This window comes from Oncorhynchus kisutch, linkage group LG7 (assembly GCF_002021735.2).
Source record: "Oncorhynchus kisutch isolate 150728-3 linkage group LG7, Okis_V2, whole genome shotgun sequence".
NCBI classification, from domain to species: domain Eukaryota; kingdom Metazoa; phylum Chordata; class Actinopteri; order Salmoniformes; family Salmonidae; genus Oncorhynchus; species Oncorhynchus kisutch.
This window is the reverse complement of record NC_034180.2, coordinates 13273557-13298259: the sequence shown is the minus strand read 5'-3', so window position 1 is coordinate 13298259 and position 24703 is coordinate 13273557. Positions and strand designations below refer to the sequence as shown.

Here is a 24703-nt window from a genome sequence, read left to right as displayed (position 1 = left end):
CTTTGCAACCTTTTGCCACATTTCAGGCTTCAAACATAAAGATGTAAAACTGTATTTTTTTGTGAAGAATCAACAACAAGTGTGACACAATCATGAAGTGGAACGCCATTTATTGGATATTTCAAACTTTTTTAACAAATCAAAAACTGAAAAATTGGGCGTGCAAAATTATTCAGCCCCTTTACTTTCAGTGCAGCAAACTCTCTCCAGAAGTTCAGTGAGGATCTCTGAATGATCCAATGTTGACCTAAATGACTAATGATGATAAATACAATCCACCTGTGTGTAATCAAGTCTCCGTATAAATGCACCTGCACTGTGATAGTCTCAGAGGTCCGTTAAAAGCGCAGAGAGCATCATGAAGAACAAGGAACACACCAGGCAGGTCCGAGATACTGTTGGGAAGAAGTTTGAAGCCGGATTTGGATACAAAAAGATTTCCCAAGCTTTAAACATCCCAAGGAGCACTGTGCAAGTGATAATATTGAAATGGAAGGAATATCAGACCACTGCAAATCTACCAAGACCTGGCCGTCCCTCTAAACTTTCAGCTCATACAAGGAGAAGACTGATCAGAGATGCAGCCAAGAGGCCCATGATCACTCTGAACTGCAGAGATCTACAGCTGAGGTGGGAGACTCTGTCCATAGGACACCAATCAGTCGTATATTGCACAAATCTGGCCTTTATGGAAGAGTGGCAAGAAGAAAGCAATTTCTTAAAGATATCCATAAAAAGTGTTGTTTAAAGTTTGCCACAAGCCACCTGGGAGACACACCAAACATGTGGAAGAAAGTGCTCTGGTCAGATGAAACCAAAATTGAACTTTTTGGCAACAATGCAAAACGTTATGTTTGGCGTAAAAGCAACACAGCTCATCACCCTGAACACACCATCCCCACTGTCAAACATGGTGGTGGCAGCATCATGGTTTGGGCCTGCTTTTCTTCAGCAGGGACAGGGAAGATGGTTAAAATTGATGGGAAGTTGGATGGAGCCAAATACAGGACCATTCTGGAAGAAAACCTGATGGAGTCTGCAAAAGACCTGAGACTGGGACGGAGATTTGTCTTCCAACAAGACAATGATTCAAAACATAAAGTAAAATCTACAATGGAATGGTTCAAAAATAAACATATCCAGGTGTTAGAATGGCCAAGTCAAAGTCCAGACCTGAATCCAATCGAGAATCTGTGGAAAGAACTGAAAACTGCTGTTCACAAATGCTCTCCATCCAACCTCACTGAGCTTGAGCTGTTTTGCAAGGAGGAATGGGAAAAAAATTCAGTCTCTCGATGTGCAAAACTGATAGAGACAAACCCCAAGCGACTTACAGCTGTAATCGCAGCAAAAGGTGGCGCTACAAAGTATTTACTTAAGGGGGCTGAATAATTTTACACGCCCAATTTTTCAGTTTTTGATTTGTTAAAATGTTTGAAATATCCAATAAATGTCGTTCCACTTCATGATTGTGTCCCACTTGTTGTTGATTCTTCACAAAAAAATACAGTTTTATATCTTTATTTTTGAAGCCTGAAATGTGGCAAAAGGTCGCAAAGTTCAAGGGGGCCGAATACTTTCACAAGGCACTGTATATAAGCAGTATACTGTATATTTCCTACAATGCTTCATATTACAGTAGTCCACTTGTATTTCACAGCATACAGAAATATACTCTATATAGATACATACTGCACCTTACATGCACCTACCTGTATGTTTTACAGTAAAATGTGTGTTCGCATAGTTTTTGTCTTATGTGAAAGTGTGCGATGCATCACTAGATTTTTCCCCACATAGGACTGCAAGATTACCTCAAACCGGTGGCAGAGGACGCCTTTTCACACCTCAACAGGAGGAGGCTATTTGCACCATGGTCCTAGAAAACAATGCCATGAGACTCAGGGAAATACAAAGGACCATTATAGAAGACAACAATGTCTTTGAAAACATCCATACGGTTAGCATCTCAACCATCGACAGGGTGCTGCATAGAAACCAGATGAGTATGAAACAGCTGTACCGTGTACCATTCCAAAGGAATGAGGACAAAGTTAAGGAGCTACGGTACCAGTATGTACAGGTAAAACATATATCTATGTAACTACTTTACAGCAACATTTTATAGTGATACATAGTACAGTAAGCATAAACTGCACACATTTCCATTGCTGTGGAAGGAACATGCAATATATGTACATTTTATGTCACTCTTCCTTACCAAAAGAAATTCAACTGTGTGTTCTGGGATATAGCGTATAATGGAGTTGGAATCAAGTGAACCCTCTCACAACTTTGTATATGTGGATGAGGCTGGCTTCAACCTGACCAAATGCAGAAGGCGGGGTCGGAATATCATCGGTCACAGAGCTACTGTGGATTTGCCAGGCCAACGGGGAGGATGCTAATAGACCCGATGATGCTCATAGAATTCCTCCCACCTTATTCATCATTCCTTAACCCAATTGAGGAGTTATTTTCAGCATGGAGGTGTACGATCGTCAGCCACACACACAGATGTCCTCACATGCTGCATCCCTTGCAGCCAGCAGGGTCATCACAGTAGACGCCTGCAGAGGATGGATAAGGCATTCCAAAATATTCTTTCCACATTGCATTGGAAGGGAAAATATCCGGTGTGATGTGGATGAGAATATGTGGGCCGACAGACAGGAACGTCTGGATGTGTAGAGACAGCACAACAGTGCTGCATGCAAAGTTGTGCTTTAGGGGTGGTTCTTTCTAATTTAGCTTTTTTCCCCTTTGTGCCCCTTGGGTTGTCCAGTCTATTTCAATCAATAACCCACATACAGTAATAAGTAAATAGTACTGTTGAAATTGATATGCCATAGAAGTGCAGCCTTGTGCATTTTCAATACAGAAACTGTCATCCAAACTGTAGCCTAAGTTTACATCAGGTAATACTGTCAAAGTACACAGTTACATTGACAACATGCCTAAACATTTTGACGACCTTGTTTGTGAACAATGACTTATCATTCTGATGACACTGACATGATCATTGGCATGAATATTTACTTTTGAGAGATGTACTAAGGATTTTTTGTGACTGACTAGCTTTAGAAACATATCTATTGTATATTGCAGTTTGTACAAATTGTTCTGAGAAATGCACTTATTATTTTGCACATGTTAGGGATGATGTGAAAAATGCACCAAAGCGACTGAGAAACTGTAACCTCATTGAGCATTCTGCGCTGTGTTATTGCAGTCATCTTTGCAGGACGGCCACTCCTAGGGAGTAGCAACAGTGCTGAAATTTCTCCATTTATAGACAAATTGTCTTACCGTGGACTGACTTTTAGAGATACTTTTGTAACCCTTTCCAGCTTCATGCAAGGAAACAATTCTTAATCTTAGGTCTTCTGAGATCTCTTCTGGTTGAGGCATGGTTCACATCAGGCAATGCTTCTGAATAGCAAACTCAAATTTTGTGAGTGTTTTTTATGGGGCAGGGCAGCTCTAACCAAAATCTCCAATCTCGTCTCATTGATTCGACTCCAGGTTAGTTGACTCCTGACTCCAGCTTTTGGAGAAGTCATTAGCCTAGGGGTTCACATACTTTTTCCAACCTACACTTCGAATGTTTAAATTATGTATTCAATATAGAAAAATACAATCATTTGTGTGTTATTAGTTTAAGAACACTGTGTTTGTCTATTGTTGTGACTTAGATGAAGATCAGATAAAATTCTATGTCAAATTTATGCAGAAATCCAAAGGGTTCACATACTTGTTTTTGTCATTGTAGGTGAAAATAATGTAGGAATCTGGATCCAGTCATCCTTGCGCCCATGACTTTCCTTTAGCAGGTACTTTATTAGCTTCACTTGCCAGATGTACAGTATAGCTCTCTAATATGCCTTGGCCAAAAGCAAAGCTTTACCCCAAAATGGAGTACCGTAACATTTGTCAACCGGCTATAGTCAAATCACTCGAGGCACACATTCACTGAAAGAAATCTAATCATGAGGTCCAGGTTCTTCAGACCTAGGATAAAATAATTTCAAATACCTTAGTTGTGCTTGATTGAGTTTGCAAAAGTCCCAAAAGTGCAAACGGCACCCTCCTGGCACACCAGGCACCCTCCTGGCACACCAGGCAGGCTAATGCAAAAGCTCAAAGTATTTGAGAGATTTCAAATGGTATTTGAACCCATATCTGGCTTTCTTACTGATTTCAAAGATTTTCAACAATCCAAAAGCATCACTTGTAGATTTTCTCTAGTTATAGGCTATTGTAAATGTATTTTCATTGCTAAATGTCTAACTTTGAACGTGGCATTGCATTCCCTTCTTTAAAAATAATTTAAATAAAAGGACATACAGTATAATTATCTCATGAACTTTGGCTAGTATAGCTTATTAAGCCATGAAATAAATGTCTTTAGACAAGTTACCAGCAGTTTCACCTTAATGTTTTAGTTAGATAAGATGCCCTTCAGGGCTAATCATCCTAAATGATGTAGGTAATGTTTAAACATTTTCTGATTGTTGCTCCCATCACAACATTTATTTGTAAGCAGTTATAAACTTTTACAAACAACCCTCATTATCTATAACTTCCTAAATGTTGCATCCTGCCTTTGGTGAGCAAGACTATCAATACATGAGTATAGACTAAGGAAGACTCCTGTCAATCAAACAGGCTACCAAAAGGCCAGAAATTGTTCCCGTCCCATTTCTGATAGCAGACATCATACTAAAGACACGTCAGAAAAACAAAACTAACTAACTATGGCCACAGCAACTGGCTTGAATAAGCAAGCTAGTTTTGTATGGTGGCTGTGAACAAAATCTATGATTATACTGATTAATCTACATTATCCATTATTTAATCTTTCCCTTTGTCTCCACTCCGTCTCACTGTTTTTATCTCGATAATATTCTAGGATTTCACATAATCTTTTATCAAGTGTGATCCTGATCATCCATTGGCCTAAAGTTACCAGACATTGATTAGTGGTTGACATAGCCTTTGTGATGTATGACATTCATGGGCATATTGATATGTCACTTGTTTTATAATGAACACATTTTTGTCATGACAAAAATTAAATCTTCTAGCCTTACAATCGTCTCAGCGGGCTAAACTGGTTGTACTGAGGTCAAGTTCACATTTTGTGATTTTGTGATGTCATAATTTGTGATGTCATTAGCTAATGATTGTAAAATTATGTTTTTATAGTTTTCTTTAGCTACCATAAAAAGACGCCTTTACCTCGTATTCCGGTTATGCAGTCTTTCCCAGGCATCTTGATGTTAAGAAAAATATATCTTTAACTGGTTGTAATCAGGTTATATGACATAACTTTAATCACATTTCAACCAACATTTTTGACCACTGGGAGGAGACTGCATAACTTCGAAAAAAGAGTTTCAAAGTAAAAGTGAATACAATTGTACAATTGGATGTGTAATTCATTAATTAACCACTATCAGGCAAGATTGATAAATTTACTGTGTTTTATGGGCACCATAAATATTTAAATTCCTTCAATAATGCACATTGCAATTCTGCATGTGTGGGGTAATTAACTTAACCCCTAATGTAGCTTTGATACTTGTTTCAGGACAATTTACAGAAAAGTAAAGTCCTTTCAAACCATTGCCTTTAATTGTCAATCATGCTAAAAAGCAGATCTTCAGCATTAAGGATTGAATAGAGCGTTTCATATAGAAATCTTAGCACCTGTACAAGAAAAACTAATTCCCAAAACACGATACTTACAGTATTGTGATACAAACAATATTGTGAATAAAGAGGCAGGACTGCAATAACTCTTCACTATTCTCTTGCAAGGTAGCCATCGCTATTCCGCATGCTCTAATATTTTTGTGAGATTTAGCAATTTGCAAGACAATTTAGTAGCTGGTCAATTTCATAAAACAACACTTAAGGAGAAATACCGCAGACATAAGTTGTATAAATGCCTTGATGGCTCTGGCAATGATAGTGATAAACATGTTAAGGGAAACAAGGTGTTTGTCTGTCCTATACCCCTGGGATATATAGTTACACTTTGCACCCGCTGCAACCATTTTATGGTCCATCTATGCACACTCTGGCAAACATGTAGTGAAAAGGCAAACACATCTGAAACAAACAGAAAAGTCAAGTCCTTTCAAACCAATTACAACACTCAGAGAGCCACTGATCAGCAAGGCAAACTCCTCACACACCACCAACAAGATCACAGAGTGTGTGTGTGCGTGTGTTCAAGATAATAAATTCTTATGACCTGAGATTATGTGTTGGATAAAGAATTTTTTCAATATTTTTTTTATTTAGTCATAAATACCACAGAAAAGGCACATTAGTGCTCCAGGATGGAAACTTAATAATTCAACTAACAATGTAAAACAACCGTTTCCCTTACTAAATTGTCATTATTCATTTGAATGATTTCGTTTCAGTCACTTAAATATAAAAAAAGTTGAGAGTATACATTATTGTACTTATGAATAAATGATACTGTATGGATAGAACTACAATAGCCTATTTTGCTTTGCACTACACAAATTGGAACCTCTGACATTTTGCCTTTCCACCTCCTTATCTCTTCCTTCATTATTTTTAATACTGTGCATCAACATCAACATACAAATAAGATAATTCTCCTGATAAATTATTTATAATTCTTGATAGAAAACATTTCATTGGACATGGATTGGAAATAACACGTAAAAGTATAGATTTTCCAAAATGTGACTACATTTCTCTAATACCAACATTGAGGAATCTGGAAATCTGTCCCAAAAACTAAATTAAAGTCGATATAATCCAAATCAAGATAATTCCTGATTGGCTCTCTTGCAATGGGAGACAAAATGAATCAAGGTCAGGATAGTTTCTTTATTTTGTGGTTGTCATTTTGTTTGTTTGTTTTTTTGCAGTGAAGTTTTGAAGCTGTGGGAACAGTCTCTGGAAGCCATGCCTGTGTGGTTAACAGTCCCAGTAGTAGTTGGATTTTCTGGGGGTTTGGTGAGGGAGGGTGGACATGTGTGTGTGGATGGGTGAGGAGAAGGTGGGGGCACAACGTGACCCAACTTCTGCCTTCTCCACCCCCCCTATTACCCCCAATGGTCCCTACCATAACCTTAATAATCCATGTCCTCCATTTCAGGCCTTGATGTTTGTCTGTCTGTATGTCAGGTCAGACGCTGGTGATGGATGCCAGGCAGGTTGAAGACTTCTGCAGTTTCTCAGGCTGTGCGGTATGGGGGGGTTCTGGGATGGTGCGAAAGCTGAAAGGCGGACCGATGCTGGTGGTGCCCATGTGGCCCGGACTCAATGCTGGATTCTGTCGTCTATTGCTCTCCATGATGCTCGACGTGTTGGAAGCCAGGCTTTCACGTGTCCTGTCACGACAGTGAGACGGAGACACATCCGTGGAGTAAAGAGAAGGAGAGGACAGAAAGAGAATTAGAGCATGGGGACAACAGAGACTTAAACTAGCCACTGCCACCAACAGCTTTTCATTTTCTAACCAAAAATGTGATTGTGTAGCTTTATGACTTAGTTGAAAGTTACTTGGGGAGGATTTGGGCATGCAATTTAAACCATGCTAACTTGGGGACATTGTGTTTTGGTTAGAATAATATTAGCGGTTGGTGGCTAGTTTATATAAACCAAAGCATGGATTGCAGTCTCTCCTTTTCCAAAGACTTCTTTCAAGGTAATTTGTACACTTGAAATTTGACTCTCAATCCCTGTGTGTCAAACACAAGGCCCGCTGGCCAGATCCAGCCCGTGACACATTTCTATCTGGCCTGGGCAATGATTTGGGTTATCAATTCATTTTGGCACAGCCAACGTGCTGTGCACCAATGGCAGTGCATTGCCACACACTTTTCTTCCTTGACCCACACACACACCTCCTTCCAGACCCACAGACACCTACGAGCCAGCCAGTGTGCTGTATCATATCATCACTAAACATTTGCAGAATTCCCAATTGTTCTCCTTAATGGCACTGATTGAGTCTTCTACCGGCCCGAAAGTTTAAGCGTGTTGTTATTGCTGTACTACAGAAAGTGTCATATTGGTTGACAAAAAGTTACACACGTCAGTATAAATTAGGACACAAGTGAGTATGATGAGTTAACAGTTTATGAAATTACAACCTGATACGAACCCAAATTGCGCTGCTTAAGTGTGTCCCGTTTATAGAGTGTATCGGAGGGAAAGTGCACAGACACATAGTCTACTAAAATGTTGCAGTCTGGCTTTGGTTTTTAAAGCTTGACAATGAATAACCAAAAAACTAAACCTGCAACAAAACATCATACAAAGGGTAAACGTAGCCCTATTACGGCAACATCTGCGCAGTAGCCGAGGCTCGCTACTCAACTACAATACATTTCCAGGGCACCATACAGCAGGGGTGTAAAGTACCTAAGTAAAAATACTATAAAGTACTACTTATATGTAGTTTTGGGGGGTATCTGTACTTTACTATTTATATTTTTGGCTCCTTTTACTTCACCACATTCCTAAAGAAAATAATATATTTTCCCTTACACCCAAAAGTACTCGTTACATTTTGACAGGAAAATGGAACATCCCTTGTCATCCCTACTGCCTCTGATCTGGCAGACTCACTAAACACAAATGCTTCGTTTGTAAATTATGTCTGAGTGTTGGAGTGTGCACCTGGCAAAAAAAAAATGTTTTTTTAAATATGCCATCTGGTTTGCTTAATATCAGGAAGTTGAAATGATTTCTAATTTAACTTTAACTTTTGATACTTGAGTACATTTTAGCAATTCCATGTACTTTTGATACTTAAGTATATTTAAAACCAAATACTTTTAGACATTTATTCAAGTAGTATTTTACTGGGTGACTTTCACCTCTACTTGAGTCATTTTTTATTAAGGTATCTTTACTTTGACTCAAGTATGACAATTGAGTACTTTTTCCACCACTGCCATACAGCAATGCTGCATTCAACCGAACTGGTGATCCATGCAGCAAGACAAATGTAAAACATGTTTAAAGTTTAAATGCTACAACAACCAAACTACATTTTTGTTATTTTCCGTTTTTAAATAGTTTTTGATTAGTGTCGTAGCATATTATGCACATCTGCAAGCATAGCAGCAAAGGCTGGACAAATATTTTTTCTATCTTTTGTTCTGTTAAAATGCTATATACAGAATTCAATGTACTTTTTTTAATGGACATTATATAAAGGGGCATATAGGTTATGTCTGGACTGTGAATTTGTGTTTTTTCAATATGGCCCTTGGAGGTGATTGAGTTTGACACCCCTGACATAATACATTAATTAGTGCCACATCCATAAGGAAGAGTTCCAAACAACAGGACAAAGCAGCAGAGACTACAGCCAAAGTGTAGAGGCTTCAATCAGGGTGTATATCTGGTCAAATTAAAATCAGTTTTTTGGGGGATAAGCTACATTAACAGACACATTGAAGTTTTATGTTTCAATTTGGTATCATGATCAACAGGACTCAAAACACAATTTAGATTAATGCTCACATCTGCTTTATGTAAATTATTAAAGCTGTAATCCTCAATGGTGAAAGTGCCATGTCCATGTCAGATATTACAACAACACAGTTTTCCCTCAGACGTCATTGCATGTGAGATAGAACAGCGAATATGTGCAGCAATTGTTTTTACCATGATGCTCACCTCCATTTGGATGCTCTTCTTCTCCATTTAGTCAACAAAACAATAACAAATGTACCTGGGGCGACCAGCGGCACTGTAACATTGCCATCTGCAACTACCACTAAATGTCACTACATACCAGTAGAAGCAAAGGAATAGAAATCAACAAGTGTAAAACATAAAATTCTGCTCAACACTGCTGGTTAGCATTAACCTCTAAAGTATTCACACATCTTGACTTTGTCCACATTTTGTTGTGTTACAAAGTGGGATTAAAATGGATTTAATTATCATTTTTTTGTGAAGGATCTATACCAAAATACTCTAATGTCAAAGTGGAAGAAAAATTGTAAAAGATGAATGAAAAATAAAACACTAACAAACATGTTAGAATCACCTTTGGTAGCGATTACAGTTGTGAGTCTTTCTGGGTGTCTCGGAGAGCTTTGAATACCTGGATTATGCAACATTTGCCCATTATTATTTTCAAAAATCTTCAAGCTCTGTCAAATTGATCATTGCAATTCAGCAATTTTCAGGTCTTGCCATAGATTCTCAAGCAGATCTAAATCAAAACTAACTCAGCCACTCAGGAACATTCACTGGCTTCTTGGTAAGCTACAGTGTAAATTTGGCCTTGTGTTTTAGGTTATTGTCCTGCTGAAAGGTGAATTTATCTCCCAGTGTCTGGTGGAAAGCAGACTGAGCCAGGTTTTCCTCTAGGATTTTGCCTGTGCTTAGCGCCATTCCGTTTCTTTTTTTATCCTGAAAAACTACCCAGTCCTTAACAATTACAAGCATACCCATAATATGATGCAGCCACCACTATGCTTGAAAATATGGAGTGGTACTCAGTAACGTGTTGTAATGGATTTCCCCCAAGCATAACACTTAGTATTCAGGACAAAAATGTCATTGCTTTGCAACAGTTTTTGCAATATTACTTTAGTGCATAATTGCAAACAGCGAATGCATATTGGAATATTTTTTATTTTGTACAGGTTTTCTATTCACTCTGTCAATTACCTTGGTATTGTAGAGTAACTACAATATTGTTGTTCCATCGTCAGTTTCTCCTATCACAGCCTTTAAACTCTGTAACTGTTTTAAAGTCACCATCGGCCTCATGATGAAATCCCTGAGCGGTTTCCTTCCTCTCCAGCAACTGAGTCACCTGTACATTTGTAGTGACTGGATGTATTGACACACCATCCAAAGTGTAATTTATAACTACACTATGCTCAAAAGGGATATTCAAAATTTTATTTTTTTACCCATCTATCAGGTGCCCTTCTTTGCAAGGCATTGGAAGACCTCCCTGCTCTTTCTTGTTGAATCTGTGTTTCAGGGACCTTACAGATAATTGTAGATGAGGTAGACATTCAAAAATCATGTTAACCACTATTAATGCACATAAGAGTCCATACAACTTATTTTGTGACTTGTTAAACTTCTTATGGCTGCAGGGGCACTATTGAGTAGCTTGGATGAAAGGTGCCCAGAGGTGCCCAGAGTAAACAGCCTGCTCCTCAGTCTCAGTTGCTAATATATGCATATTATTATTAGTATTGGACAGAAAACACCCTGAAGTTTCTGAAACTGTTTGAATGATGTCTGTGAGTATAACAGAACTCATATGGCAGGCAAGAACCTGAGAAGAAATCCAAACAGGAAGTGAGAAATCGGAGGTTGGTATATTTTCAAACCATTCCCTATTGAAATCCCATTGCGATATGAATGAAGACTCATTCCTAGGGCTTCCACTAGATGTCAACGGTCTATAGAAATTTGAATCAGACTTCTGGCAGAGAGCCAGTTCCAGGTCACGCGCATACCGCATGATATCTTTCTGTGTTCCGTTCCTCCTCAAGACACAAAGGAATTCTCTGGTTGGAACTTTATTGAAGATTTACGATAAAAAACATCCTAATGATTGATTCTGTACTTACTTTGAAATGTTTCTTCAAACTGTAATACAACTTTCTGAAGATTTTGTACCAAACGCGCAAACAAAAGTAGCTAATTGGACATTATCGAACAAATCAAGCATTTATTGTGGACCTGGGATTCCTGGGAGTGCATTCTGATGAATATCAAAAGGTAAGGGAATATTTATCATGTAATTTATGGTTTATGTTGACTCCAAAATGGGGGCTATTTTGACTATTGTTCCGAGCGCCGTCTGATTATTGCATGGTTTGCTTTTTCCGTAAAGTTTTTAAATCTGACACAGCGGTTACATTAAGGAGAAGTATATCTATAATTCCATGTGTATAACTTGTATTATATCATCTACATTTATGATGAGTATTTCTGTTGAATCGATGTGGCTATGCAAAATCACTTGATGTTTTTGGAACTAGTGAATGTAACGCGCCTATGTAAACTCAGATTTTTTTAAATATAAATATGAACTTTATCAAACAAAACATACCTACTGAATTGTGTAACATGAAGTCCTATGAGTGTCATCTGATGAAGATCATCAAAGGTTAGTGATTCATTTTATCTCTATTTGTGCTTTTTGTGACTCCTCTCTTTGGCTAGAAAAATGGCTGTTTTTATTGTGGTTTGGTGGTGACCTAACATAATCGTGTGTGGTGCTTTCGCTGAAAAGCATATTTGAAATCGGACACTGTGGTGGGATTAACAACAAGACTACCTTTAAAACGGTATAAGATACATGTATGTTTGAGGAATTTTAATTATGAGATTTCTGTTGTTTTGAATTTGGCGCCCTGCACTTTTACTGGCTGTTGTCATATCATCCCGTTAACGGGATTGCAGCCCAAAAGAGGTTTTAAGCTAATTTTTACTCCTGCATTTATTTAGACTTGCCATAACAAAGGGTTTGAATACTTATTGACTCGAGACATTTCAGCTTTTATTTTTTTAACCAATTTGTAAAAATTTAAAAACTATTCCACTTTGACATTATGGTGTATTGTGTGTAGGCCTGTGACAATTTTGGGGGGGGGGATGTCTCTGTGAGCTTGCAGATACACATAAACTTCCAGTCATTGCGCTAATGCTAGTTAGCATTGGCTCATGAAACGACCTTCAACTTCATTAAGATATTACCTGTTAGATACTGCTGCACTGTCGGATCTAGAAGCATCTACCATTCCAGTGTTTAATTGCTATATTGTAATTACTTCGCCACCATGGCCTATTTATTTCCTTAACTTACCTCATTTGCACTCATTGTATATAGACTTTTTGTTTTCTTTTGTTCTACTGTATTATTGACTGTATGTTTTGTTTATTCCATGTGTAACTCTGTAGTTGTATGTGTCGAATTGCTACGCTTTATCTTGGCCAGGTCGCAGTTGCAAATGAGAACTTGTTCTCAACTTGCCTACCTGGTTAAATAAAGGTGAAATAAAAAAAAAATTAAAAATGTATGCTGCTTTTGTTGTTAAAGGGAGGAAGGTGTTTCAAAAAGTAGAGATAAAAGGACGTATCTGTTCAATTTGTCATTTGTATTTCTTTATATGTCCAATAAAAATATATATAAAAAAAATAATAATAAATGTTGTGTCAAAAACATACGTATTTATTTGGACAGTAAAGCTAAAACTTTTAATTTGGCTCTATCCTTCAGCATGTTGTATTTGAGATCAACAAGTGCCTTCCAATGCGTTTGTATAGTAAATTGAATACACTATAAGTGAATTTGTCCAAAAACTCACGACACCTTCAAATGGAGGGAAAACAGATATGTATGAAAATACCCTCGAATAAAAGGTTACATTTTGTAATGTCGCCTCATATAAAACATTTGATCTCAAATCCGCAGCGGGGTGTACGAAACTTACCTCCAAAAATTACAAGGTGTCTCCAGCTGTTTACATTTGACAGACTGTGATGATATCCACTTTCTATGTGTATTATTTGGTCATAACCCTCTGGTTGCTGTAGTGGACAAACTAGGTTCAGCTTACCTTGGGGAGTTGAATCCACTGTCTACAGTCACACTGCTGCTGTCCATGCTATCCAGACGTGCCGAGTGTGCTGACTTCTGGCTGCTACTGTTCTCTGTCTCCTTGGGGCTGAGCAGCGTGAGGTTAGTCTCAAACTTGCGCTGCAGATCACGCTCCTTCTCCCGCTCCAGAAGCCACTGCATGGTTCCGACTTCACCCTCCCTGTGCCCTTTGACCTCTGCCGCCACTAACTCCTCCCGTGAGGCCTCCTCCACCACCTCCTCCTCCTCCTCGTCATCGTCCGACACATTGTAGTAGTCAAAGGCGGCCTCGGAGGCTGACGGGACCACTGGCTCGGAGCCCTGGAGGCCCAGGGCGGAAGTGGGGGAAGCTGCTGAATTCGAAGGCTGCTGGGCCTCTAGATTGTCAAGAACATCGGCTGATTTGATGTGTGGGGTCTTTCGCAGGGTGCCCGACTTGGTGTAGGTGCCCTCCACGTAGCCTGCAGTCAACGCGTTGTGTGGAGGCTTGAACAAAGTGTCCTTGCTGAAGATCTCCTTCCTCTTGTCTGCCCCACCACCACCACCGCCTCCCCCTCCAGGGTCTGCGTTGTGTTGGTGTTGTATCAAACGTCCATTAGGCATGGGCTCTGGGGTCTGGCTTGGTGTTGGCCGTTTTGAGCCGTTTTGTCCCTTTGCCAAAGAGTCCTCTTTGTATTCCATTGTGAGGGGAGAGGTAAGGTGAGGGGTGTGGCGATCAGCCGGAGTGCCCTTCCGGATTCCCTCAGACGAGGTTAACGTGTCGTGGTCTGCTTTCAACAGAGGTGAAGGGGCGGTAAGGATTGTTTCGTTCGACGTATTGCACTGGAAGTAGTCGTCCGCCGAGGGCTTGGGCGAGAGTCCCTTCAGATCACTGTAGGCCGGCAAGCTGTCTCTGCTCTTGTTCCTTTCCAGTGGGCTTCGGATCCTAGACTCGTCCAAGCTCCCCTTCCCTAAGCTCCCCTTCCCCAAATCAGGCACATACATTTCAGAGTTGAACTTGGCAGCCGAGAACATGATCCTTGAGTAGTGGGACGACTTCTGGGAGGCCCGCAAAGTCCCATCATCTGTGTAGTAATGACTCCGCTCGTCGGGACTCCGCTCATAATCCTCTGACATCCCCAAAGAGGTGCTCATTCCGCCCAGAGGGCTCAAAGCGTTATCCATGGAGCGGGACCTCTCCTTAGCCTGATCGGGCATCTCGTCGCGCGACTTCCTTCCTTCTTGAGTTTGACTGTGGCTTCGGTGCACTCTCCCGCTGGATGTCCCACGCGAGGGCTCGGGGAAAGGCATCTCTGTCCTCCTTTTCGCCAACTCTCCGGACACGTCCCACTCTGGGGTGACGGGGAAGTGGGACTCTGTGATGTTGGGGTTACTGTGGACTATGTAAGTCCCGCCGCTTCGTTTGCGCTCCAATGTGTACATGGCCTCACGAGGGGAGCGCACCAGAGAGTGGCTGAAGAAGCGGCTGTAATCCCTGTCCACCATGGCCATGTCCAGGTTGGAACTGTCGGATGGGCCACCCCGGGAGACGCGAGCCTTGCTGTGTGAACGGGACTTGCCGTGCGGCACCCGACGGTGACCACGACTCCTCCGGCTACGTGCACTGTGCTCAGCCGAGCTGCCTGCTTTTCTCCTCTGGGCACGCTCCTCCTCCAGCCTCTTCATCACGGCCGTGTGGCGCGCCACATTCTCCACCGTCAGGTCTGGGTTGATCCGCCGGATGATCTCCATCTCCACAGTGCGGGGGATGGTGATGGCAGGCGCGTCCTCATCGCGGAGGGGCCATTCCTCTGGGGGGAACTGGGCTGAGAACGTGGCCAGCTGCCTCAGCTTGTCTTTCTTGAAGCTCAGCCTGAACAGTTTCAGCCCAAATTTCTTTGATTGCTTCTCGGCACTGCTGCCACCACCAATGCCCTCCTTTTTTTTGGTCAGCGTGTCAGTCTTGTAGGGGAAGGGGGCATTGCTCTTGCTCTTGTCCATCAGAGGCTCTTGCAACTGTGACGTCTGAACGGGAGCCGGAGGGGGCTCAGGGTAGGAGGGGGGCTCTCCCCGAGGCTCCTTGGGAGACTTCCTCTGGTAAGCCGGGGCATGAGGAATGGGTGTATCATCGCGGTATGTGTTGTAGGAGTCACCGTGGTTCTTCTGGTTGGGCCTCTCCCTCGTGCAGCCCGGGGTGGAGGGCGTGATGGTGCCCGACTGTGGGGAGGTGCACTGCTGCTGCTGTTGTTGTTGCTGCCGGTCGTCCAGGTGGTACCACTTGCTGTTGGATCGGATGAGGTTGGGGGTGATAAAGTAGGCCTGGGGAGTGACAATGAAGTAGCCCTCGGGTGTTGGGTAGATTTTCCTCTCTCGCACCAGCATGTTTAGGGTGTGTCGCAGAATTTCCGAGCTCGGTGTCGGAACACCTGAGGGAAACACAGATGGGGGGAAAGAACAGTTTTACAGTTAAAAACCAAAGTTCTATGACTTACATTTCAAGAGTGAAGTATTTTTAGGTGGGACTTGCAAAGCGAAAGTCTCAACTTTAAATCTTCGTCATACTTTTTACCATTATTATTTAGGTCGCTTCTCCTCTTACACCATTTAAGGTAGAAAATAATTTCAAACTTTAAAATGTGTAGATTGGTCAGGAATAGTGTGCTTACCTACAATTTATTGATATATTTTATACTTTTTAAGTTATACATTTTTATTGTTCTTATTTTTGTCCTCCAACCACTTTCATGGCAATTCCTCATAATTCTAAAGGCCCCATTGTGACATCATCACTTCCAACACACTGTAAATGCAACTTTTGACACAAATCCTCTACTTTGACCACTTGGCCAATAACTTAGACAAAAAGTTAGAGCATATGAAATCTTCCTCTACTTCTCTGCTTTTCAAATCTGAATGATGAACAAAAATATTCTGATAAAAAGTTACCACTGTTTTAGTAACCGCATCAACAGCTTTTGTAACTTTTTTATAAATAACTGAAATGTTGACCACTTTCCAAAAAAGCTATTCAAATTGGAAAGTGGATAAGGAATAGCTTCTACCAATCAATAGATAGAGCTGTAACCCATCAACCTCTCTCTTTATGGATGCAGTAAGTCATGTCAGAAGCTAGCAGATTCATTGCTTACCAACAACAGCTGCACAGCTGCAAACAGATAACAATTGCCACCATTCACTCTAGATATTTCACCCATCACTTCTCATTGCACTTCTTTCAGTTTTCAAAGACAACAAAAGTAGTTTAGACACTGAACACAACTACTGACCACACAACTACTGACCACAGCCACACAACTACTGAACACACCTGCTGACCACAACCACACAACTACTGACCACAACTACACAACTAATGACCAAAACTACTGACCACAATCACTGTCCACAATCACACAACTACTGACAGCAACCAACTACTGACCACACAACTACTGAACCACACAACTACTTACTGCAACTACTGAGCATAACTCCCGACCACCACTACTACCTACAACTACTGACCACAACACACCTACAGACTAACTCTTGACCACAACCACACAACTCCCGACCAAATACTGACCAATCACTAAACTACTGACCAATCACTAAACTACTGACCACAAAACTACTGACAACTACTCACCACAACTATTGACTACAGCCACACAATTACTGACTACACAACTACTGAACACAACTCCTGACCACAAACTGACCATGACCACACAACTACTGACCACAGCTACTGCCCACATCTAATAACTAAAACTACAGACCACAACTGACCACAATCACTTAACTACTGAACCACAACCACACAATTACTGACTACACAACTACTGACCCTAACTACAACCACAACTATTTACAAAAACTACTGCCCAAAACGTAATGACCACAACTACTGACCTAAACTACTACCCACAACCACACAAATAATGCCCACAGCTACTGACCACAAAAAACACAACTACAGACCATAACTCCTGACAACAACTCCTGACAACAACCACTAAATTACTGACCACACAACCAAATAACTACTGACCACAACCACAAATGCTGACTACAACTACAGACACACCACAAAACTACTGACTACAACTGACCACAACCAAACAACTACTGAATACACAGCTACTTACCAAACCACTGACCACAACTGCTGTCCACAACCACACAACTACTGACCACAACCACAAAACTACTGACCACAACCACATTATTTCTTTAATCACATTCACAGTGGGTCAGAAGTTTACATACACTCAATTAGTATTTGGTAGAATTGCCTTTAAATTGTTTAACTTGGGTCAAACGTGACAGGTAACTTTCCACAAGCTTCCAACAATAAGTTGGGTGAATTTTGGCCCATTCCTCCTGACAGAGCTGGTGTAACTGAGTCAGGTTTGTAGGCCTCCTTGCTCGCACATGCTTTTTCAGGTCTGCCCATACATTTTCCATAGGCTTGAGGTCAGGGCTTTGTGATGGCCACTCCAATACCTTGACTTTGTTGTCCTTATGCCATTTTGCCACAACTTTGGAAGTATGCTTGGGGTCATTGTCCATTTGGACCAAGCTTTGACTTCCTGACTGATGTCTTGAGATATCCACATAATTGTCCTTCCTCATCATGCCATCTATTTTGGGAAATGCACCAGCACCCCCACAACATGATGCTGCCACCCCCTGTGCTTCATGGTTGGGATGGTATTCTTCGGCTTGCTAGCCTCTCCCTTTTCACTCCAAACATAACAATGGTCATTATGGCCAAACAGTTCTATAATTGTTTCATCAGACCAGAGGACATTTCTCCAAAAAGAACGATCTTTGTCCCCGTGTGCGGTTGCAATCCGTAGTCTGGATTATTTATGGCTGTTTTGGAGCAGAGGCTTCTTCCTTGCTGAGCAGCCTGAGGGGCCTGAGGTAATGTCAACATAGGACTAGTTTTACTGTGGATATAGATAATTTTGTACCTTTTTCCTCCAGCATCTTTACAAGGTCCTTTGCTGATGTTCTGTGATTGATTTGAACTTTTCGCACCAAAGTACATTCATCTCTAGGAGTCAGAATGCCTCTCCTTCCTGAGAAGTATGACGGCTGTGTGGTCCCATGGTGTTTATACTTGTGTACTATTGTTCGTACAGATGAACGTGGTACCTTTAGGCGTTTGGAAATTGCTCCCAAGGATGAACCAGACTTGTGGAGGTCTACAATTCTTTTTCTGAGTTCCTGGCTGATTTGATTTTCCCATGATGTCAAGCAAAGAGGTACTGAGTTTGAAGGTAGGCCTTGAAATACATCAACAGGTACACCTCCAATTGACTCAAATTATGTCAATTAGCCTATCAGAAGCTTCTAAAGCCATGACATCATTTTCTGGAATTTTCCAAGCTGTTTAAAGGCACAGTCAACTTAGTGTATGTAATCTTCTGACCGACTGGAATTGTGAAACAGTTAATTATAAGTGAAATAATCTGTCTGTAAACAACTGTTGGAAAAATTACTTGTGTCATGCACAAAGTAGATGTCCTAACCAACTTGCCAAAACTATAGTTTGTTCATTAACAAGAAATTTGTGGAGTGGTTGAAAAACAAGTTTTAATGACTCTAAGTGTATGTAAACTTCTGACTTCAACTGTACTTACCAAACGACTGACCACAACTACTGACCACAGCCAATGAACTACACAACTACTGACTACAACCACACAACTACTGATCACAAAACTACTGAACCGCACAACTAATGACCACAAAAGCACAAATGCTGACCACAACCACACAAGTACTGACCATGTCTATACTGTATGGTCCAAAGTACCTGCAACACAACTACATAACTACTGACCACAACTACCGATCTGGTCTGCACTAGCTCTGACCCCAGCTCTGGTCCTGGGCATAGCTAGCTAGCTCTGGTTCGCACTAGCTCTGGTCTCCACTATAAATTATTACTACTTAAATGAGAATACATTAGCATATAATACCCAACAACAATAATTGTAACTCTTGAATAGTTCAAGCTAGAGACACCAACCCAATGTTCAGGCTGTCCTATCCTATAAACCAATCAAATCATTCAATCAATCTTTTCATCTATCTACTTTTTCAAATATAACCAGTCACTCAGGGGGCTCCCGAGTGGTGCAGCGGTGTAAGGCACGGCATCTCAGTGCTAGAGGTATCACTACAGACCCTGGTTCAATTCCAGGCTGTATCACAACCAGACGTGATTGGAGTCCCATTGGGCGGCGCACAATTTCTTTCTAAACTGTCTTGACTAGTTAAATAAATAATAAAAACCACTTGTAGACACAACCACCATCTTTCACATGTTCAGGCTATCCTAATTTCACATTCTTTAAAAAGTTGTATCAACTATAACTTTATACATTTGCATACATTTCTATAAAATAAATCACCACCAGTAACTCTTGAACAGTTCAAGCGAGATACACCAAACCAACGTTCATATGTTCAAGCTATCCTATCTTTTCATCTACCTACGTTTTCCAACTATAATCAGTCACCATCATTACTACTGCAGACACTACCACGACTATAACATATTTCGAAACCACACATACTTCAAAAGAAGCTGGCACCACACACACACACCACATTTTCTTCAGGAAATGTACTTTTAGCCAGAAGCTAGCTATCAGTAGGTCTACATACACAGTTCGGAAAGTATTCAGACCCATTGACTTTCCCCACATTTTGTTACTTTACAGCCTTATTCTAAAATGGATTAAATATTTTTAATCATTAATCAACACACAATATCCCATAATGACAAAGCAAAAACAGGTTTTTAGAATATATATTTTTTTACATATGTATTCAAAATGTATCTCCGGTGCATCCTGTTTCCATTGATCATCCTTGAGATGTTACTACAACTTGATTGGTGTCCATCTGTGGTAAATTCAGTTGATTGGACATGATTTGGAAAGGCACACACCTGTCTGTATAAGGTCCCACAGTTGACAGTGCATGTCAGAGCAAAAACCAAGCCATGAGCTTGAAGCAATTATCCGTCGAGCTGCGAAACAGGATTGTGTCAAGGCACAGATCTGTGGAAGTATTCCAAAAAATGTCTGCAGCATTGAAGGTCCCCAAGAACACAGTGGCCTCCATCATTCTTAAATGGAAGACGTTTGGAACCACCAAGACTCTTCCTAGAGTTGACTGCCCGGCCAAACTGAGCAATCGGGGGAGAAGGGCCTTGGTCAGGGAGGTGACCAAGAACCCGATGGTCACTCTGAAAGAGCTCCAGTGTTCCTCTGTGGAGATGGGTGAACCTTCCAGAAGGACAACCATCTCTGCAGCACTCCACCAATCAGGCCTTTATGGTAGAGTGGCCAGACGGAAGCCACTCCTCAGTAAAAGGCACATGACAGCCTGCTTGGAGTTTTCCAAAAGGCCCCTAAAGGACTCTCAGACCATGAGAAACAAGATTCTGTGGTCTGATGAAACCAAGATTGAACTCCTTGGCCTGAATGCCAAGCATCACACCTGGAGGAAACCTGGCACCAGGTGAAGCATGGTGATGGCAGCATCAAGCTGTGAGGATGTTTTTCAGTGGCAGGGATTGGGAGACTAGTCAGGATCGAGGGAAAGATGAACAGAGCAATGTACAGAGAGTTCCTTGATGAAAACCTGATCCAGAGCGCTCAGGACCTCAGATTGGGATGAAGGTTTATCTTCCAACAGGACAACGATCCTAAGCACACAACCAAGACTACACAGGAGTTGCTTCGGGACAAGTCTCTGAATGTCCTTGAGTGGCCCATCCAGAGCCCGGACATGAACCCGATCGAACATCTCTGGAGAGACCTGAAAATAGCTGTGCAGCGACCCTCCCCCTCCAACCTGACAGTGCTTGAGAGTATCTGCAAAGAAGAATGGGAGAAACTCCCCAAATAGAGTCACACCCAAGAAGACTCGAGGCTGTCATCGCTGCCAAAGGTGCTTCAACAAAGTACTGAGTAAAAGGTCTGAATACTCATGCAAATGTGATATTTAATTTGCAAACATTTCTAACATTTTTCATTATGGGTTAATGTGTGTAGATTGTTGAGGGGTAAAAAAAACTCTACTTAATCCAATTTAGAAGTAGTCAAGGGGTCTGAAAACTTTCTGAATGCACTGTATCCTACATAGTTCTTCAATAATCACAAAAATTATTTTAAAAGCGCTATCATCACTAGAGCTGTCATCATATTTCTCTACCCAAATAATGGCCTACAACTTTCTAATCATTACATCATTCAACTCAAAACATACTTCAGTCACACTGAATGTTTTAAATTATTTATATAATTTTTTCCCATTCGATAACAATAAGTATCACAATGTTAATCAAATGTTTAAAAAGGTGCATATCTGCTACAGACTCAAGAATGCCTAAACAAACCAAAGGCTTTAATGTTTCTTATTTATTGTCAGAAGCAGAACTCACAGATAACATTCATTTTTTTTTAATTAAGCTGTGAAGCCTTACAAGTCATGAGCAAGAAATAAAAAAAAAGTAAAAAAATAGCGAAAGTCAATCTGCATTATAACTGTTAGCCTAAATAGCACATTGTCATTTATGTTGGGGTAGTTGTCTTACAAGTTACAAGCAAGAAAAAGTATGTCTACTGTCTCTAGCTTTAATGATAATTATCACAATTTTAATCAAACAATGTTTAAAAGGATCATTTCTGCTTCAGACTCAAGCCTGCCTGAACAAACCGAAGGCTTTAATACTTCGGTTTATTTGATGGATCTTCCACCAGTCCAGTGGACTGGATTCACTGTCAGCATCAGGAGACTGACGGTAGCAACTGAGTTCCTTTTCTACAAGCTGGATTTCAGTAAGACCTGTAGTAAGAAAGCTTTTTGAAAAAATGCCCAGTGACTTTCACTTTTTAGCTGGCAGTTGTGGTGAAGCAGCAGCAACATCTCCCTGTGCTGGGCTTGGGTTTTCATGTCCCTCATTGACCATCTCTGAGACAGCTCTTGCTTTTATGTGGCCCACCTCCTCCTCTTTGATGTTATGTGTTTTAAACCGAGGGTCGACCAACGAGTCTATGTCCAGGAGGTCATATGTGGTTAGGTCATCATATGTCTCATTCATGGACTATCTCCATGACTATTGTTTTGATGGTTTGGGTGAGCTCTGTTTCACCATCATCAGGTTTCATGACCTCTGTATTGAACAGGTGTAGTACTGGCTTCAAGTAAGACACACTGACATAAGACTCACCAGACAGAGCATCTGTGAATTCTAGGAGTGGGGTCAATGCCTGGTTGATGGACTCCAGAACATCTATATCCATATAGGTGGGAGCAAAATGTCTTCTTGTCACTGTGCAAAACCTGTGAAATGGCTTTCTCCTGCTCCAGTACTCTTTGCACCATCTTTTGACGTGATCTCCGCCTGGTAGGCGACTCTGTCACCAACTCGTGCTGGGGTAGGCTGTGTTCTTTTTGAGCAACTGCCAGGTCTCTCTTCTTTTTCCCCGAATAGGAAAAGGCACCTACCACTTTCTTACACACTCCAATTGCTCGATCCACCCGTTTGTCTCTACCCACTCTCTTTAAGAGAAATCAAGACATTTTAATACAATGTTAAAATCACAATAATCCCTTTTAATTATGTACAAATGTAATATTAACTTGAATCAGTAGATTAAAAAATATATATACAATATACACAATTGACAAGGTTACTTACCAATGGCCAAGCGCAGACGATGTCCATAACATTGCAGTCCGGTCCATTAGTTGATTTAAGCGGCCTTCATTCGCACCACTATCCGCTGTTATGCAGACCTGTCTGTCTTGACTAAGTCCCCAGGAGGCGAGAGCGTCAATGAGCCCCTCTGCTGTAGCTTCACCCATATGGTCTTCGGGAAAGTATGATGTTTGAAGGCATTTATTTTGAAGATTCCACTCTTTGTCAACATAGTGGATAGTGAGGCTAATATAAGGCTCTGGCGGGTGACTAGACCACAGATCGGTGGTAGTAGCAAAATACGTCAAATCTGTCTTGAGCTGTTCCTCAACTTTTTACCTACATTCGGCGATTCAATTAAATTGAAAAGCCTCTTGAAACGTTCCTTTTCGACTGTGTTAATTGGTAGCATGTCCTTAGCAATGCAATGTATAATAGCATTTGGTGATGTCTTTGTGACTTTTTGATGTTTGCTCATAGGGCATAAACGCTGTCAGTGTTGTCAGAACATCCCTCGATTGGCTGGTGCTTGAGTGGCGTTTATCAATACCGTTGCATAAACAAACTTTCTGCATGTTCCAAATAGTGATTTTGCTTCAAAAAGGTGAAAAGGGTTTGTCGTATTACCAGACTTGGTAGCCACCTGTCTACGGCACAAATTGCGCCGAACATTGCTCTGCTCTTTGTCGGACTTCAAAAAGCCAAACCACTTCCAAATATCTGAGACAGTTGAACCCTTTTTATCAATAATGTCTTTGTTGGAAGCTGCTCCTTCTCTATCGCTATCACTGCCACTGTTCTCGCAAACATCACTCATTTTTCATGGGTAATAGTTACTACTCCATCACTCTAGGTGCTAAGTGGTTTTTAGTTGGCGTATACCTCTCCACGTGAGAGTCGTGAAGAGGGCATGACAAAACCTATTCCCCCCAGAAAAGATTTGGCATGGGTCTTCAGATCCTCAAAAGGTTCTACAGCTGCACCATCGAGAGCATCCTGACGGGTTGCATTACTGCCTTGTACAGCAACTGCTCGGCCTCCAACCGCAAAGCAATACAGAGGGTGGTGCGTATGACACAGTACATCACTGGGGCCAAGATTCCTGCCATCCAGGACCTCTATCCCAGGCGGTGTCAGGGGAAGGCCCTAAAATTGTCAAAGACTCCAGCCACCCTAGTCATAGACTGTTCTCTCTGCTACTGTATGGCAAGCGGTACCGGAGCGCCAAGTCTAGGTCCAAGAGGCTTCTGAACAGCTTCTACCCCCAAGCCATAAGAACATCTAAACTAATCAAATGGCTACCCAGACTATTTGTATTGCTACTCTGTTATTATCTATGCATAGTCACTTTAATATCTCTACCT

At 41.1% G+C, this 24703-nt stretch overlaps 1 protein-coding gene across 1 annotated transcript in view; it reads right to left on the bottom strand.

The window, feature by feature from the left end:
• Window positions 1-5463: 5463 nt before the first annotated feature.
• Window positions 5464-24703, bottom strand: part of LOC109894206 (storkhead-box protein 2-like) — a 33219-nt gene continuing 13979 nt past the window's right edge. The window contains exons 3-4 of the mRNA XM_020487498.2: window positions 13608-16032; window positions 5464-7382 (exon numbers count right to left, since the gene is read on the bottom strand). Coding sequence (XP_020343087.1) covers window positions 7178-7382; window positions 13608-16032 — 2630 coding nt within the window. The 3' untranslated portion in view covers window positions 5464-7177. The remainder of the gene's footprint in view (window positions 7383-13607; window positions 16033-24703) is intronic.